At 35.7% G+C, this 17,052-nt stretch overlaps 1 protein-coding gene across 1 annotated transcript in view; it reads left to right on the top strand.

The window, feature by feature from the left end:
- LOC105446516 overlaps positions 1-17,052 on the top strand; it is a 115,368-nt gene that overhangs the window by 29,042 nt on the left and 69,274 nt on the right. The window contains exons 5-9 of the mRNA XM_030983715.1: positions 199-438; positions 1,398-1,475; positions 2,941-3,168; positions 3,614-3,817; positions 8,150-8,185. Coding sequence (XP_030839575.1) covers positions 199-438; positions 1,398-1,475; positions 2,941-3,168; positions 3,614-3,817; positions 8,150-8,185 — 786 coding nt within the window. The remainder of the gene's footprint in view (positions 1-198; positions 439-1,397; positions 1,476-2,940; positions 3,169-3,613; positions 3,818-8,149; positions 8,186-17,052) is intronic.

The raw sequence follows: 17,052 nt of genomic DNA, 5'->3' as shown, positions 1-17,052 counted from the left end.
CATTTGATTTCAACGAAAATTGAATTCAAATATTCATCTTTATCTGTTCTTTTTTTGTTTGATATTCAAAATGAAATTATGCAGCATGATGCTTTAAAAAAAAAAAAAATTACTCTCTTTTTGTATAACCATCTTGAAATGACTCTACCAGGCAAAATACTTTACATTTGCCAGTTATATATTTTAAATCATTCTAAGGAATACGAGTCGGGCGTCTCACGGGTGGCCATACACGAGCAGAGGGTTTCCTTGAACTACAAGCTGAGTCAGGAGGTGAATGGACGAGAGTGTGTGAAGAACACTCGGCTGATCGGGTGGCGGAGGTTGTCTGCGGGGAACTTGGTTTCCCTGGCGCCAAAGAAGTGTCCTATGAGCAAGGATGGTGTTCCTCTGAAAGAACTGGCCCGGTTTGTATTCGGGCCCATAGCTGTGAGAATAGTAAGGAGCTAGGCTTGGAAATTGTATTTTTTTTACACGGTTGTTTTGGTTTTTGTCTTCTTATGTGTGTGTCTACTTCATTATGCTTCTGTTTAGTATTTATTTATTTATTTATTCCGTTTTATACCTATAATAGTGCGTTCGTTCAATGTGTAAGTCCTTTGAATTACAGTGTTTGTGCTCACTATTTTTATTCATTACAATTTACAACAGTAAGACTCAATATTGTTGTACTGCGCGTTATAACCTCATTCCACATTACTAAATGAAGATTCACTGTCCATAATGTGAACGAAATTGTCCATTTTGTTAACAGAATATAATACAGCATCAACTTTAGATTCAATTACCAAAATATGTACTTTTCTCGTACCATGAAATGAACAAGTACCGTCAGGCGCGTACGCAGGATTTTTTCAAGGGGGGGGGGGGGGGGGGGGTTAACATTTATAAATCGGGCCGAACATTTCGCAACGACTCAGCCAGCCGCTGAATAAGCGGGGGGTTGGGGGGGGGGGAGGAGGTAAGAGGTCACTTTTTTTTGGGGGGGGGGGTCCCAAAAAAAATCGCAGCGACTCAGCAGACCGTTGAATAAGTGGGGGTAGGGGGGGGGGGCGGAGGGGGGTAAGAGACACTTTTTTTTGGGGGGGGTCTGGAAATTTGAAAATTTGACATTTTGCTCCCTTGAGGGGGGGGGGGGGTAAGGTCACCTTTTTTAGGTCAGCCATGGGAATAATTTTTTTTCTTCTTTTTATAAAAAAAGAAAAAAAAAGAAAAAAAAAATCCAAAGGGGGGGGGGGGGGGGGGGTTTAGGGGGGTTATGGGGGGGGGGGGGGGTTACACACTGAAAATTACCAAAGGGGGAGTTTAACCCCCCAACCCCCCCCCCCCCACCCTGTGTACGCGCCTGAGTACAGTATGTTAGGCAATTCATTCTCTTTTACGATGTATCTTGACAGACGCATACCGTTCTCATGATTGCTCTGCATCATCGAACGAGTGCATTTCGTCGAAGGCGGTCAAAGTCAAGTGCTTTGGTGAGTCTTGAGCTTTAAGAGCACGTACGTGGGACTTTCTGTAAGGGGTGGGACTGCTTACATGGTCATATGTGGTGGGCCAAGAGATGAGTGGATGAATGATTTAAACATATTCAATGTGTCCGAAACATCAAGTCAAAAACTAAAGGAAAAACATGGTTTCTTTTTGCTAAAATACAATTTTTTGTTTAAACCTGTCTTGGGTATGTTTTTTTTAAAGATGGACTGAATGTCAGAATTTCATATATTATATGATTGTTTTTCAATAGAGATGAATCAGTCATGAACCATGTTGAGACGGGGTTTGCCTGTCTGTGAAGTTAATCCCCGCAGTAGTAGACACCTCATGGAAGATTCTGGTCCCCATGGAAGACCAGCGGTATCATAATGATACCGCTGAATATGGGCTATCCAGCCGTTTATTTTATCTTGTTATTCATTATTCTATTTGTTATTATATTACTGAATGCATGATGTCTTTTATACGGAAATAAAACAAACAAACAAACAAATGTATATTTCACTTAGTCTATCAGTTGTCCACACGCTCTTAGACCAACTTGCCACGATTGAGTTAGCACGACCTTCCACCGACCAACGTAACCTACGGAAGTGGTGACGCCCGCACTAGTCAACCTCAACCCGCTTTGCGGATCTAAACCGTGCAAATTCTTATTTTCATTTTTGATTGTAACAAACAACCCTCGTGAAAAGTCAAAGATACTCCCGGGTGTCAGTGAGAGCATCCACGTGTTCAACTTTAATACGCTACCCTCTAGTCGTGTAAGCGAGTTACTCCTGGATAAATCCAGGAGTAAATAGGTCTGGGTAAATGTATGCGTAGCTAACACCGTCGTTCAGACCGTCACTACTTCGACCTTTACACCTACCTCACCATATTTACCCCGACTAGCTTTTAACACGACCTTTACCCGGGGTAAATTGTCTCCGTCTGAACAAGACTATAGACGGATGAAAAGTAATACGTCCTATGAATTTATTTAACCATTTTGATATTCTTGAGCAAAGCAAAGCCAACAAATGAAAGAAAACTTTATATGCAAATGACAGGATAATAATTAGATATACACATTAATGTCTTTCAATTCGAAATAATTACCAGAAAAAGAATCTGACAAAACTCATCAGTGGGATATGCAATGGTTACTTATGCTACGGTCACAAAGGTTCGTACGAACGATAATTTCGTACGAATCTCCCTGTTTTTCTATTGTCTTCCCAAATTTCCATTGTCTGAAAATCGTTCGTACGGCGTTCGTAGCAGTTCGTTATGGCATTTGTGACCGAGGCTTTTACAACATCTCTCCTAGCAATACATTCAACTATTAACTGAAAACATCCGTAGAATGGGCAAATCAGCAAATGTGTTTGTATAATTTTGTGTTGTCGATTACTTTTTTTTTGTTGAGTAACTATTTTTCTATAAATCCATATTCATCGACAGAGCCTGGATTCAAAGGATGTTATGACTTGGATAACATTCAACCCCAGGACGGATCCTCATACGATTCAATCTCCAAGTGTATCACATCATGCAGAGCTGACACATACCATGCTATAGCCATTATCAATGGCAATAAATGCCTTTGCTCCACATCCGATGACATTGGACTATCCTCCTTCAGCAAGATAGAAGCCCGGTCATGTGGTCCACATCAGTTAGTTTATAATGGTAAACCGAGAGAGCTACATGTAGATCATACATTGGTTTAGTTTTACAATCCACCTGTAAATTCTGAGGTTGCTGGTATCAGCTTTCAATAAATTTTGAATCGATTGCTTTCCCTTCTATATGTTTAATATCCCTTGTGTATCCCTCTTGTTACGATCCCACTCTGAACCTAACATACTGTATCCCAAAGCTTGACATTTCGAACGACGGGGACTAAATCGTTAGCCCTAAAGAACCAGGCTATAGTCCTCGGAATTGGAGGAATGGATGGGACTCATTATTGTATAAGAAAAAATTAGATTAAACAAATTATATCATTTTTAAAGTAATCTTCATTTCGATATGTCTACATACAGTTGTAAGGTTCCAGATGTAATACTTTTTTTTTATTTTCTTCTTCTTCTTCTTCTTTTCTTCTTCTTCGTTGTCGTATTTTTCTCGTTAGCTTCTGTCGGATTCTGCGTTGAGCTGGATGACGTCTTTCACGGATCATGGGATTCTAACATCACATGGTTTGGTTCCATTGTTCATCTAATTTGTGATGATGGATACAGGCTGAATGGAAGTGGAACACTGCAGTGCGTAAGAGAGGTATCGTCATACCTTCCTGTCTGGAACGGGTCTACTCCAACATGCGAAATGATTACAAGTAAGTAACTCAAACCTTTATCTACAGGTCAAAACAGATGAATTAAAGGGGGGGGGGGGGGAATGCACATTTCGAGCGAGGGTATCTGTCATCCGAAAATGCTCATAGAAGTATATGATCAAACTTGTGTAAAAAGTTGTAAAAAGTTGAAAAAGTACGATCGGGTCTACAGATATCAAATTATAAAAGTAGACAGACAGTTATGCATTTGTTTTGTTTGTACTTGATCACTGCAAAATGGCATCTCTGCGATTGAAATTGCGCGCTAGACTCTCATTTGTTCAATTATTGAAATTCCATATTTGTCCAATTATCCTGTTTTTTGATGAAGTAGTAGATCTATTTCTTATAAAAATTCTGTAAAAATATAATTATGTAAAAGAATTTTTCGAGAGTACATATATAAATGAGCGCTTTCGTCTGAGAAAAGGTATATTAGTGACGTTTTAATACACAGCATATGTGCGAAGTGCTTTAAATCCCAGATTTGCCATTTTGTCATATCCAAGCGTAAAATCATGCAAAATTCCAAAATTGTCGGCATTCTTCACATGATTTTCCTAAATGTTGAAAAGGTTTAAAATCCAAGGTTTCATTTACATGTTCTTTTTAGGCCAACCTATGTTACTTTGAGCTTCCCCTCTAAACATTATCATTAACGTTAAATGAAATAATGTGGAAAACTGTATGATATTGAGGGCCCATCGGAAATCTGCTCTGTTCTTCTTCTTCTTGATTTGATTTTGTTTGGCAATCAGTCACAGTTGACTATTTTTGCCACACACTATTTTATGAATTATCTATATATATACATATATGTACAATTTCATGTCATAAATGACTTTTTTAGGATTTTTTCTCTTTCCATCCGCTTTCCTTCTGCTTACAAACGTGTTACAAACGTGTCACCTAGTTTAGTTACAAGTCGTAAATATATTGAAGGTTTTTAATTATTTATAGATTAATTACGTAGCCTTTATAAGCCTTTCAAACGTTTTTGCTCCATAGATTAATATTTTCTGCACACCAACCATGCTCGATAAGTTTTAAATGAATATATTTCTATCATGAAATGGATTTTTTTTAAATTCCCGACTGTTGTGATCATCAATACGCTGATTAAAACGAACTTCAAATGTCTTGTTAATTGTATATGATTATCGTAAAATAAAAAAAACTTTGCAGTAACCGCAGGACCAACATCCACGCAAGGTACGTATGACAACATGAATGGAATTCATGAGACCTTGCAATATATACATACGCATCACATTGTTATATTGCCGCACTATATGCAGCCAAGTTGGTATTTTGTCATGACTTATAAATATGATACGACCGAGTTTAATAGTATCGTGTAAATTGCTCTAGGAATTTATTTAAAGTAATATATTTATAAATCTATATGTAAAACAAATTAAATGATGATCAGGTAAATCAAGATTGAACTTTAAAAGAAATACTGCAGAAGAAACATATATCCGTATTTTACTACATCCCTTTAACTCGACCAGAAGTCTAAGAGTATGTTTAACAAAGAAAAAGTTAGAATCCAAACTAACTTCCCTCGTTAAACACGATGTCGAATCAAAGCCTACGTCCAGAACTGGGTGTATATAACGTCTATCCAGCTGTCGCGAAATTGAATGACAACTTCGCGTCACTAAATAATTGAATGGATTTCTCTCTAAATTGAATGACATGAACATTTCAAAGGGATGATATAAAACGAATTGAATGACCAAAGAATGAAAATGAACCATGAGAGCAGAGAGTTGACGAAAATCGTTCGAACTTGAACGTCTATTAATGAATTCGAATGCAACTCTGATGAAATTGGGCAGGAAAACCTATATTATATAGCCCAGTCTGTTGAAATATGACTTTAAAATACATTTGAAAGACAAGAAAGTGTAGTTCAAATGAAAATGAAAGGCGGAAAATGACTTCCTTACAATATTAACTGTCTAGGCATCCCATCAAAGAAAACGTCATAACAAATATAATCCTTTGAAAGTTCAGTTTAGAAACGGCATATTATAAAAAATTCCCATGATTTTAATATAGGCTTTACATGTAACAGAGTACCAACCTCAAAAACGAACAATGGCCTGAGGGGGCAATTGAAGCTATAGATATAAGTGAATTTATATTACCTTTCATATTCCAGGGCACATAGAAATTCAAAACATGGAGCATGTTAAGTTTCAAAAAAAGGAAATAACGATTGCTACCTCCATCGTTCTTTTCATAATGGGAAAATCGATACTAAGACTAAGAAGCCATGTCTAACATCACATTTGAATTACACTACTTTTGCAGCGTACAACTCTTACATATTACTATAATAAGTTTGTTTCTTTTTTCATTTCTGTTCATTTTGAACTAAGTAACACAAATTAAACCGGGACATTTTTATCAACGTTACAAACTAAATTGACAAAAGACTTAAATCCATTTCGTTGACGATCAGCCATAGACGAAAGAATTCATGCATGCCTGATTTTAGAACGAAACGGAGTTAAGTTGTCAAATCTGCTTGTTGCTACGGCAGGCGGGCGGCCAGTGAAAACGAACTTTTAAAATCGAATTATGGAAATGCAAGCATCACTTTAAACAAACAGAACTTTGTTATTCCTTGCTCTTTTTTCCTGATTGAAGTGTCGTATGAAAGGGCAAAAACTGATTTGTCTAGAAATGTGATTTTTCTCTTTAAAATTCAGATACCGTCCGCCAAATGGCTTTATGGTTTCCTCTCTTCAAATTGATTTTAATCACTCATGCGTGAAAAATGCATTATATGTGTTGCATCAAATGATAGAAAAGGATCTAAGTTTTACAAACATGTGGCATTTAATAATTATAATTGTCATTAAGTTATGATAAGACATCGCTAATTCTCGGTTCCGTTTTTTTCCGAGACGCACTGCACATTCTAAACTGAAGGCAGGTACTGCCATGCCTGATCTGTCGCTAATTACAAATCAGTGTGTAGAGGCGAATAATCTTAATATGCCCTATATAATAGTAATGTAAACGCGAATAATTTACATTATTATTTCTACTAGCAACCTGATTTCTTTAGCAGACTTTTGAAAAATGATTCTGAGTGATGGACGACACTATTATACTATATATCACACAAGTACAGCACCTAGAAATTATGGCTCCCAGCACGACACTTCCTCATTCAATTTACATCTGATGCTGTACTTGTGTAAATCAAGTTATGAAATTTATGAACAGGCCTTATCATTTAAATGAAGAAATTATGTGTTGGATTGGACGAAATGAGGGTAAATTTCTATCCAAACAACTTTCGGGCAAAATATTTTTGAAAACCAAACGTCGACAAGGCTTTGCATACCACGATCAAATACTACACATCCAATAATAATTACCAGAAATTAGCATTTACAAATGCACAAGCCCCAACGTTGGTCAGACACACTTACCAAGCTAACATCTTGCAATGTCCTTATGTGTTTACAATAACATTTTACATTGCACATTTTATTTCTTGCACGCTCGGATGCCGTACATTAAATCTTGTGGAAGCAAAACCTGAAAAAAGAAGAGTTACAGTACGTTGGCGGGGGAAATCATTTATTTATTTGATAAAAGCCGTTTTTTCTGCAGTGTTATCAGAATGTCAGAATTATGACACCATAATAGCACATATTCAATACAAACAAGCTCATTGCATTTAACCGTTGATATGAAGATCTTGATATTTAAAACGTAGAGAGATTATTTGCATGCTGTTTGCAGAACAACATTTCTTTTGGTTCAAAGTATTTTTTATATATTTTCTTTATTTCAGATGTTTATCAATCTGTTGGGATATAAGGCTGACGCCTTATAACTCATTTGGTCTTTTCATTAGGGGATTGGGTAACTTTGTCTCAGATTCTAAAACAAAATCCTGGATTTAGCTCATGCTGCAATGATAATTATAAACCGTTAGGTCAGTCAGGAACCCACTGACTAGTATAAGCCGATCGCCTGTCTGATTATCAAGATATTTATGATCGGAAATCGTAATTTAAAACTTCGTTTTCCTGACGGTTATTATAACACCACAGTCTATTAAGGAAAACGAGTATGGTGTAACCGGTCACTCAAAGATTTTTAATTTTTTGAGGCAGTTCATGATCATTTTGAATTGTTGTAGGGCTTCAATATTACACCATATCACAGACACTGATAGCACGTAGGGCCCTGCATCTCAGATTTAACATTGTTAAAAATTGCCTTTAAAACAAAACTCAAACATGTACGCCACTGACGAATATGGGATTGAACTTGTATACTTATGTTCATGATTCATAGATAGTACATCAGGTACCTTCGCTGAAACAACACAAGGTAAGATATATACACATTCTGAGCCGTTTTCGCAGGATAGGACACCACCAGAGATGGGTTACAAGAATTATTTTGCATACTTACCACTTCCATGCTATTTTATGCAGTTTTTCTGATCGTATTATTTTCTTATATTTTAGAAGTAACAAACCATAATCATATAACATGCATGTGACATCACGCACCATACGTTATCTTCTGGAGTGGCATACCTGTCAGATGCCATTTTTCGTTTATTTTCACCTCCAATTCCTTATACCGAATATCTTACATTTGTTCAGGTTGTTTTGGGTTTTCGGAAGGAGATGATCTACATCATGATGACCCCCCATCAATGAAGGGGAATTATTTAACCACAGAATCTAAATTCGCCTTTTTTTTTTTCTTCCCCTAAGATTTTATGAATTCCTATTCCTCGCTCAAAATACTCAAACATAAAATATAATTACATTACACAACATGTTAACTAGTCATCAGACAACATGTTTCCAGTGGCTAAGCATTGCCATCAGATGAAGAAAATTGTTATCATTTGCTAACAAAATAGATGCAAATATAGATAAATTTCATCGCAATTAAAATGTTGTAGTTGTTAAAAAAAGTACAGATTGCAAATTTATGAAAAGTATGTTATATTTAATAAACATAGGAAAACCTTCAAACATGTCCCATACGAAAATATATACATTAAATAATGGTTACTTTAGTTATGGGACACATGGGAGGTTTTCCTATGGTTAGTGGTGATTCATGACTCGTATCTTAGATTATGGACCTTGGAGAGAATGGTAACCGCAAGCACTGCTAAAAAGACCTTGTTGACAGGGGAAAAACACGATAAAACGACACTCTCAGACGTTAGTGAACAAACCTAATAGACAAAAACCGAAACAAATTAACCATGATTATACCCTAAACGTCACTCATAGGGCAATTCAACACTTATAATAATTAATAACTTCGTTGGTATAGAAGCAGAAAAATAGGACAAAAATATGACGAAATCAGGCCAAAAAGAGAGTTCTGAATGTTTGAAATATAAGATAACTCTATCTATACTAATTTGAAATTAGCCAGTAGATTTTGACGTAGTCATGCGAAAACTCTCCCGTTTGTCAAATACAGAATTATCAAATTTGTTTAAAACACTTTATCAGAAGAAAAAAAATGCCACGTCAAACTCATATGTAAAGAAATTTGCACCCACACTTTAAGAAAAAAGGGTGCAAAATAAGATTTTGCACCCTTTACATATAAGCGAACCCTACTGAAGGAAAAGGGGTTAACAAAAGGGTGCAATATATTAGATTGTGAACCCTTCCCACAAAAACGATCCCTATCGACCAAAAAAGGATGCGAAATAAAAGTTTGCATATTGCATGCATATTCATGATTACTTTACACGTGTTCACATACAAATACATTTATCATGATTTTTTAAAGCAAATTATGACAATGCACATCAATTTTGTGATTTGTATTTTCCTTCGGCAATCATTAACCAATAGAATAATTTGTCTGATCATGGTACAATTACATTCACGTTTTAGCAATAGATATATTGATTATATAATTACTCACCAAGAGACAACATGCATGTTTAATATGTTTTTGTGTACGAGCAAATTTCATGATTATTCCTCGATTATGGGTGCAGGATTGCACCTTTTAAATGGTGCAGGATTAAACCCCTAAAGGTGCTGTTATTGCATCGGTTTGCACCCCTAATGTTGCAGGATTGAACCCATAATGGTGTTGCTAGTGATGCATCGGTTTCCACCCCTAAAGGTGCAGGATTGAACCATAAAGGGTACTAACAGGTCCCCTAAAAGGTTCAATCTGGCACCCTTTTAAAGGGTACACGATTGCACCTTTAAAAGGGTGCAAGATCTAACCCCTAAAGGTGCTGCCAGTGTTACATCGGTTTGCACCATTTTTTCTTAGAGTGCCCACTAAACCACCAATATTTAGGATCTGGATATTGTAACATTTACATTTTAAAGGGTATTATATATATGAGTACTTTTAATAAGCTAACTAGAACCAGAACACCATTTTTTGTCTCAGTGATTTGTTTTTTCTTTTCACCGGAAAGTCAGTTGATTATAAACCGCTTTTGCTCGCCAATCCTGGAAAATAACTGAGGGATCAAGATTAACTTATATCTTTATATATAAATATAAATATTATAAATAATTTGATTTGGAAAATCTTCCGTGACGGTTGTAAAAAGAGTTAATACAAAGATTTTTCCACTATATTATACATTTACAGTATATGTATTACTCTATATAAATGTCTATGAAATTTCCATTCTGCTGCGAGACCCAAATTTGATTTATAATCTACGACTTCTCACAATATAAATCTCACAGTGAAGAGAGTTCAGGAGTCAGTAAAAGTATTTATTGTGATAGTTTACACCTTTTACATTAGCATGACTGACTGCCAACTGATTATCGATGTTTTCACTTCGTGTCTTGTTCTTATAAAACATAAAAAACAACATGTAGATCCTTCTTACCCAATGACTAGTGGACAGGGTAATACTGCTATAGCCATTTCACCACCCATGACCCCTCTTCTCACCGCCTTCCTCACCGCTCTCCTAATTTGCATCATATGTGCTGCTGTCTGGTACGTTGTTCCTTACTTTTTAATTCCATAATCAGTTTCTGCAAAGTATTACTATATTTAATATGCAATAATTTACAATTGACGATTTGGCGCGATTAACTAAAATAAGCCTCTTCCTTTTCAAAAGTTTGTCCACGTACGCCATACGGTATTCGCTTTATTCCCTTAAAGGTAATACAAGGTTTTGGTACGGGGTCATGAATTTGGTTAAAATTTGGTTAACATATTAGAAGCATATGCGACCCTACAATATTCAGTGCTCGTTCTCGCGGTTGAAATCGAGTCTAAAGTTATGAAATTGTAAATAATAAACTCTGTTGTATAGCTCCCTCTTAAGGTCAAGATATTAATTAAGCTATAAAACAATGTTTCTTGACTAAAATCGACTGATAAGCTATTTAGTAGGAGACCAGCCTGTAGGTCCCTTGACCAATCTCTGGGAACAAAAGTTTCAAAGTGTTTTTTTTTGTCTTGGGCTGCCCCATTGAAAATCCCAGGCATTTTCGTGAGGGGTCAACAAAGGTCAAACAGTGGTAGAAATTCAAATATATTCTAATCGTGTCGATATGCATATCAAATTACTTGTCTGGTCACGAGGATTCCAGGAATGTATAGTTTGCTATACCTCCGACCTTAAATGAGGGCGCTATGGTCAAAAACGTTGAAAGGTCAATGTTTATATTCAATTTTTCTCGAAAGCAGGAGTGTTTTAGGGGCTAATTTTTTTAGTGATGAAAAAAAAATCCACAGGGGCATCCAAATATATTAAAATTTTAAAGAATCACTATCACTATCGGTCCTGAAAAGCGCTATATAAAAACTAGCTATTATTATTATTATTATCCAGCCAATTTTCAAAATTTCCCAAAACTTTGTATGACCTTTAAACAACGAGGATATGTCGTAGAAGAATGGGAGCACCGCGTTAGAGTGATTGGAGACTGAATAAGGAATAACGTTGACAAAATCACATTGAAATACACAGGCATATCGAGAACAGTCGAAATATAACTTGAGGTATAATTTTGATGAGTGTTTTGCGTTTCATTTCAGTAAAATTGTTAGATGAATTTGGTTGAAATAAAAAAAAACTTCATAATTACCATACATAGACTTTCAGTGACCACATATTGACTGGAATGGAATGATACCTGAAGGTAAGATTTGTAACTTTTTGCCCTTTGTGAATGTGTTTGTAAAATCTAAGCGGCATGGCTATCTGCAATCTATTCCAAACTCAATTGCATGCATTTATAATCATTCGGCATTATTTTATAGAAGTGGCATAACCACAAAATACAAAGAACCGATATTCTTCATTCTGAGATGAAAACACCAAAGTGCTGCACTTATGTAACCATAATTCTATACATAAATATAGAAATATCTTAGTCATCCTACCCCCGAGGACTTTGGTAGACATATTTCAAGATGTTGATGTAAGCTTGGAAAAATATCACTACGTTGCAAATACTTTATGAACAGTTTTGTAGTTGGGCTCTAGTATATTAATAACTCAGCCCTGACACCTAAATCCTACTCGCAAAATTACAAGTAGTGGGGTGGATATGAACACAGAGCGAATAGATACGAAAGTTAACGTGATTTTGTTTCCAGTGACAAGTCAGAGAACTTTCATTCTCTGAAGTTTTTGACCAAATCGTACGGAGAGTGCCCTCATGACGAGTATTTGAAAGATGGCTGCCATTGCCCTATCATGGCTAAAGAGCGGTTCATGAGATGCCTTGTTATTTATCCAAATCTGCTCCTTAAGCAAAAACAATCATTTGACACGATAACATTTTTTATTGTAATTGATCGGCTTTGCCGCTCCACTTCTCCTACAAAAAAAAATTGTGATTGTCAATCATATTCCAATAAATTTTATGTTAGTATGTTACACTGAGGAAATTGAGGATGAGTGCTAAATACCATCGGGCTGTAGGCCTAACTATACCGTGTATAGAAACCAGTAAAAGCTAGCAATATATTTTTCTTACTTTTTGGTTCCACCTTAGCAAATTAAACGTAGAACGGGATGTAAGTAAAGAATTATCAAGAAGAAGCTTTCTAATTAAAGCATGTGGGTTGGTAGATGAAACTTAACACATGTTTAGGGTTAGACACTCCGACTTTAACTAAAGATGCCAGGCGGGAATTAACGAAGAACGTTTATACACCGAGGTATTGAGTATATAATATGAAAGAAATAACTTTCAACATGTAAAAGTTGCAGAGTGAGTTTGATCTCCTGATGTATTTTGTGGCTAAAACCGATACATTGCTGAAAAATCACGTTCATGATTCTCTAATTTAAGAGGAATATCAGCTTTTTAGAAGCTTCAAAAAGAAATAACGACTGATAAAAATCTAAACCAGTAAAATCTCTATTTACCTAGAGAATATCTTGGAAAAAATACGAGAAATCACTTGATGATTAGTCAAACTTCTTTCTTTCCGAATGAGCATATCATACTGATCCAACAAACCATTGTGTAAGAGGCCTACAAGAAAGGATCCTTTTGAAAAAGTAGTAAAACATCTGAGTAGAATTGCAAGCTGTTGCATGTATGTGGAAGTAATTTATAACAAGAAAAAAAGTTCTTCCTAGAAATTACAAGTGCTTGATTTGAATATATGAAGATGAAAATTAAGAGCAAAAAAAAAAAGCAAATAAAAAGCAATGCTGGGCTATTGGCTGTCGGTCTCTCGAGCTTTCGATCTAGTCCCACGTTTCATCGTTATTCTATACAAGCAATATGAACATGGGACAAGTAGCTACATGCAACTTCATTAAGCATACATTTTCTTTAGATTCATCCTCATTATTCATGTCATAGTTAACATTCTATTTATGTTTTGCTTTTGTGTGTAATATATCAATGTTCTTTGTAGCTCCCCCCCCCCCTGTTATAAGCACGTTGTTCTTCAAATTAATGTTTCATAATGCTAAACCCAAAGCTAAGTTATGTGTTACTGTCTTGGTGCGTATGAATACAATAGATGTGAGCATGTTGGTGTGGCTTGTGTGTTTGCGTGTGAATGCGCTTGCGATGGTGTGTGATTTCTGACATGCTAAGAGGCTCGTTGGGAAGACAATTATGCCGCGGTAATCAACGTCTATCTTGTCCCTGGTGTGGTGAAGAAATGCATGACTGTTGCCCTTTCAATGTTGAATTCAGGGTAGATTTTTGTAACAGGGTCGGATATAATAATAATAATGAACGTTATTTGTATAGTGCACTAACACAAGGTAAGTTCATTTGCGCTTAGAAAGTAGAAAATAGAGATAGGGCAGAATAGAAACGAACATTTATGCCTGATACATGAAAATAATGAATTACAGACAACAAAACGATTGGGGAGGGGGTGATGGGGGTGGAGGGATGGTACAATGGTAAAAATGGACAATGGTATAGCCCAAGATAATAAGCAAAGCTTAAGACTAACGCAAGTTAGAAGGTAACCATAATTATTAGTTTTTAAAAATTTCATATATGCAAATAGGTTCTATGCATGAGCTAATTTCCGAAATCAATACTTAGTGTAATCAGATTTAATTTGCTTGCCAAATTAAAAAAAAGACTAATGAACAGGAAAGGTCGGGGAGGTGTTTTGTTTAATTTTGTATCGTTGTAAGAAATTTCGAAAGGCAATAGGGCTGAGATCGTCACGGTTGAGATATTTGGACAAGACAAATCCATAATGTAGCGATGGATATTCTGGAATCAGGTGCATGATGGACATTTAAACGTGCATGGTAGACCAAGAAAATTTAAGTAGATTGAAGAAGATAAAATCATACTCTTAATTCTTAAACCAGACTTTCGATCGAATTCACAATACAGGTGTCTAATGGCGGGAGTTAAGGTAAATGCATGTTCATCAGCATCTTTTGATCATTGGGCATCATGCATGTCATAATCAGCATTGGATTCATCACGCAGGCGGGATTATTAGCATTTTGTTTGTCATGCTCGAGCATCAACTTCTTTATCATTATAATGCGCATCTTAAGTTTCCTTTTATCATGGTTCAACAATCGACTTCACATAGTGTCTGTTGATTTTCTTTGAAAGAATTAATCTAGATTTATTTTGTAGGCGTCTTGAGAATCTGTAGACATTGGTGTAAGGGCGCTTTGTGTAATTTGTATCATTGCTATCATTAGTATTATTATCATGAATGTTGTTGTCGTAATTATTGTTTTGAGGTTATATTATCATCGTTATTAACATTAGCCTCATTACTTGTATTATATCTATCATCATTTTAAGAATTATCATTTGTAGTAGTATAAGAGTGTTTTTTTTTTGGTGGTACTATTACTTATACTACAACAACTATTTGTGTTGTCATCATCATAAATAAAAATATGCATAGCAATTAGTCCTTAAACTATTCAAGTAAAAACAGCGAGATTCATTAAGATGAACACACATCATGTTAGCCTGCCTACATAATTGTTTATCAGAAGGGGACCTTAATTTCAATTAACTTACTTGATTTACATTTTTTACAGGAAATGCAGGAAGAGAAAAATCCATAAGCAACGTGCGGCAACCAGGGAATCCGACCTGACCAACAGTACCAGAGCTCTTCCACAACCTCCCATTGAAGAATCCCTACCAACCATATTACTTAACAGATCCCAACATGTTACCCGAACGCCTCTGATCCTTAACAACTCCCCCACATTACATCCCTCACTTGAATTAACTGCTTTACAGCACGGGAACAATAATTACGCATCGGGTAATCCGTATCACTACGCAATTAGTATGACTAATTCACCCCAAGCAACACTAAACATGGGTACTGATGTGAATGCTTACGAACCTGAAGACATGACAGATCAAAACACAATCAATGCCGGGCACAGGACGGAGATGATGCCCATGCTCAATCGCCCATTACCACATAGGCCGATATCGGTTGGTGTTCGCGAAGGCCCATCCCTCCCTCCTCGAGAAAGACGTGGAATTCACTCTTCTACTCTCTCTCCAAACCTGACACAAAATACACGTTCAGACAATACATATTACTCTGCAGATGACTTTAAACACGATGACGTGCATAACGGTAGCAATTTTCCACTTTCACCATTACCTTTTAAATTAAACCCTTTTTACCACTGTCTAGAGGATGACGATCAACAAATGTGTAGCAAAGATTGTGATACAGATGTTTTGATTTATAATGAAAGCAACGCTCACGATGACAACCTAGCTGAAGTGATGGTTGATAATGTGCTTTACAACCCAATGGAATTCTAATTTGTTCCTATTTCACGACATGACCGGGATGATTGCCTATTAAAGAGAGAACAATTATTTCAGGAACTAATCCCAAGTGACGAGCTCGACCTACGAGCACATGGAGTATAATTTGTATATGGGAAAGTTTGTTCATGCTATTATAGCACGCGGATATTGTGAAATGCTCGATATTATTCGTTTTAATTACTGCATATGTACGTACCTTTTTCAATGTAATTTTGTTTTCCTTATCCTACCTGGACTTTTCAATTTATGACAAACCATGTGTTAATGTTCTTGCAAATTTACATTTATAATTGTATATGTTATAAGTTTGATATAACAGAGTTCAAATATTTGATGTGTAGTTTTTGATATTTACAACAACTCTATTTCGAATAAGTAGGTTTTTAACCATCATGTTTTATTTTTTGTCTTCAATGTTATTGATTCTGTTATAAAATGTATATAAACAAAACTTACTTTGTAAATAATGGTTAAAATCTCGTACAGTGATGTACTCAGCCTGAGCTGTTGGTTACTCTTCATATACCCGACAAGAAACATGAATAAATATATTTAATATCTATTTATTCCGAATATAGAGGTCAAGATGTTGCTGAATAAACGTTATTTAAGACAACGTGACTCTAATAATCTGCAGAAAATATCAATAATCCAGTCAAAGATTATTGAAATTTGAATTCATTATTCTTGCATGTACATTGTATTAAACACGAGGAATATCCAAGAAGATAGACCAACAGTTAAGGATTGGGAGCCTGTACAACAGTGGTAGTATTGTGAAATAATCAACATTTACATTACCACTTGCGTGTATTAAGACGTCATGACATATGAAATAAGTTATTTATGCAGGACAACTGAAAGTTATTAATGTTAAAATATATATTGTAAGCGTTTTGAATTGTAGACAGGTGACATTTTTCAGAAAAATTATTCTACATACAT

This window comes from Strongylocentrotus purpuratus, unplaced genomic scaffold (genome assembly GCF_000002235.5).
Source record: "Strongylocentrotus purpuratus isolate Spur 01 unplaced genomic scaffold, Spur_5.0 spur5_scaffold_13, whole genome shotgun sequence".
NCBI classification, from domain to species: domain Eukaryota; kingdom Metazoa; phylum Echinodermata; class Echinoidea; order Camarodonta; family Strongylocentrotidae; genus Strongylocentrotus; species Strongylocentrotus purpuratus.
Note: the sequence above shows the minus strand (reverse complement) of the source record. Positions and strands in the feature narration are given on the sequence as shown.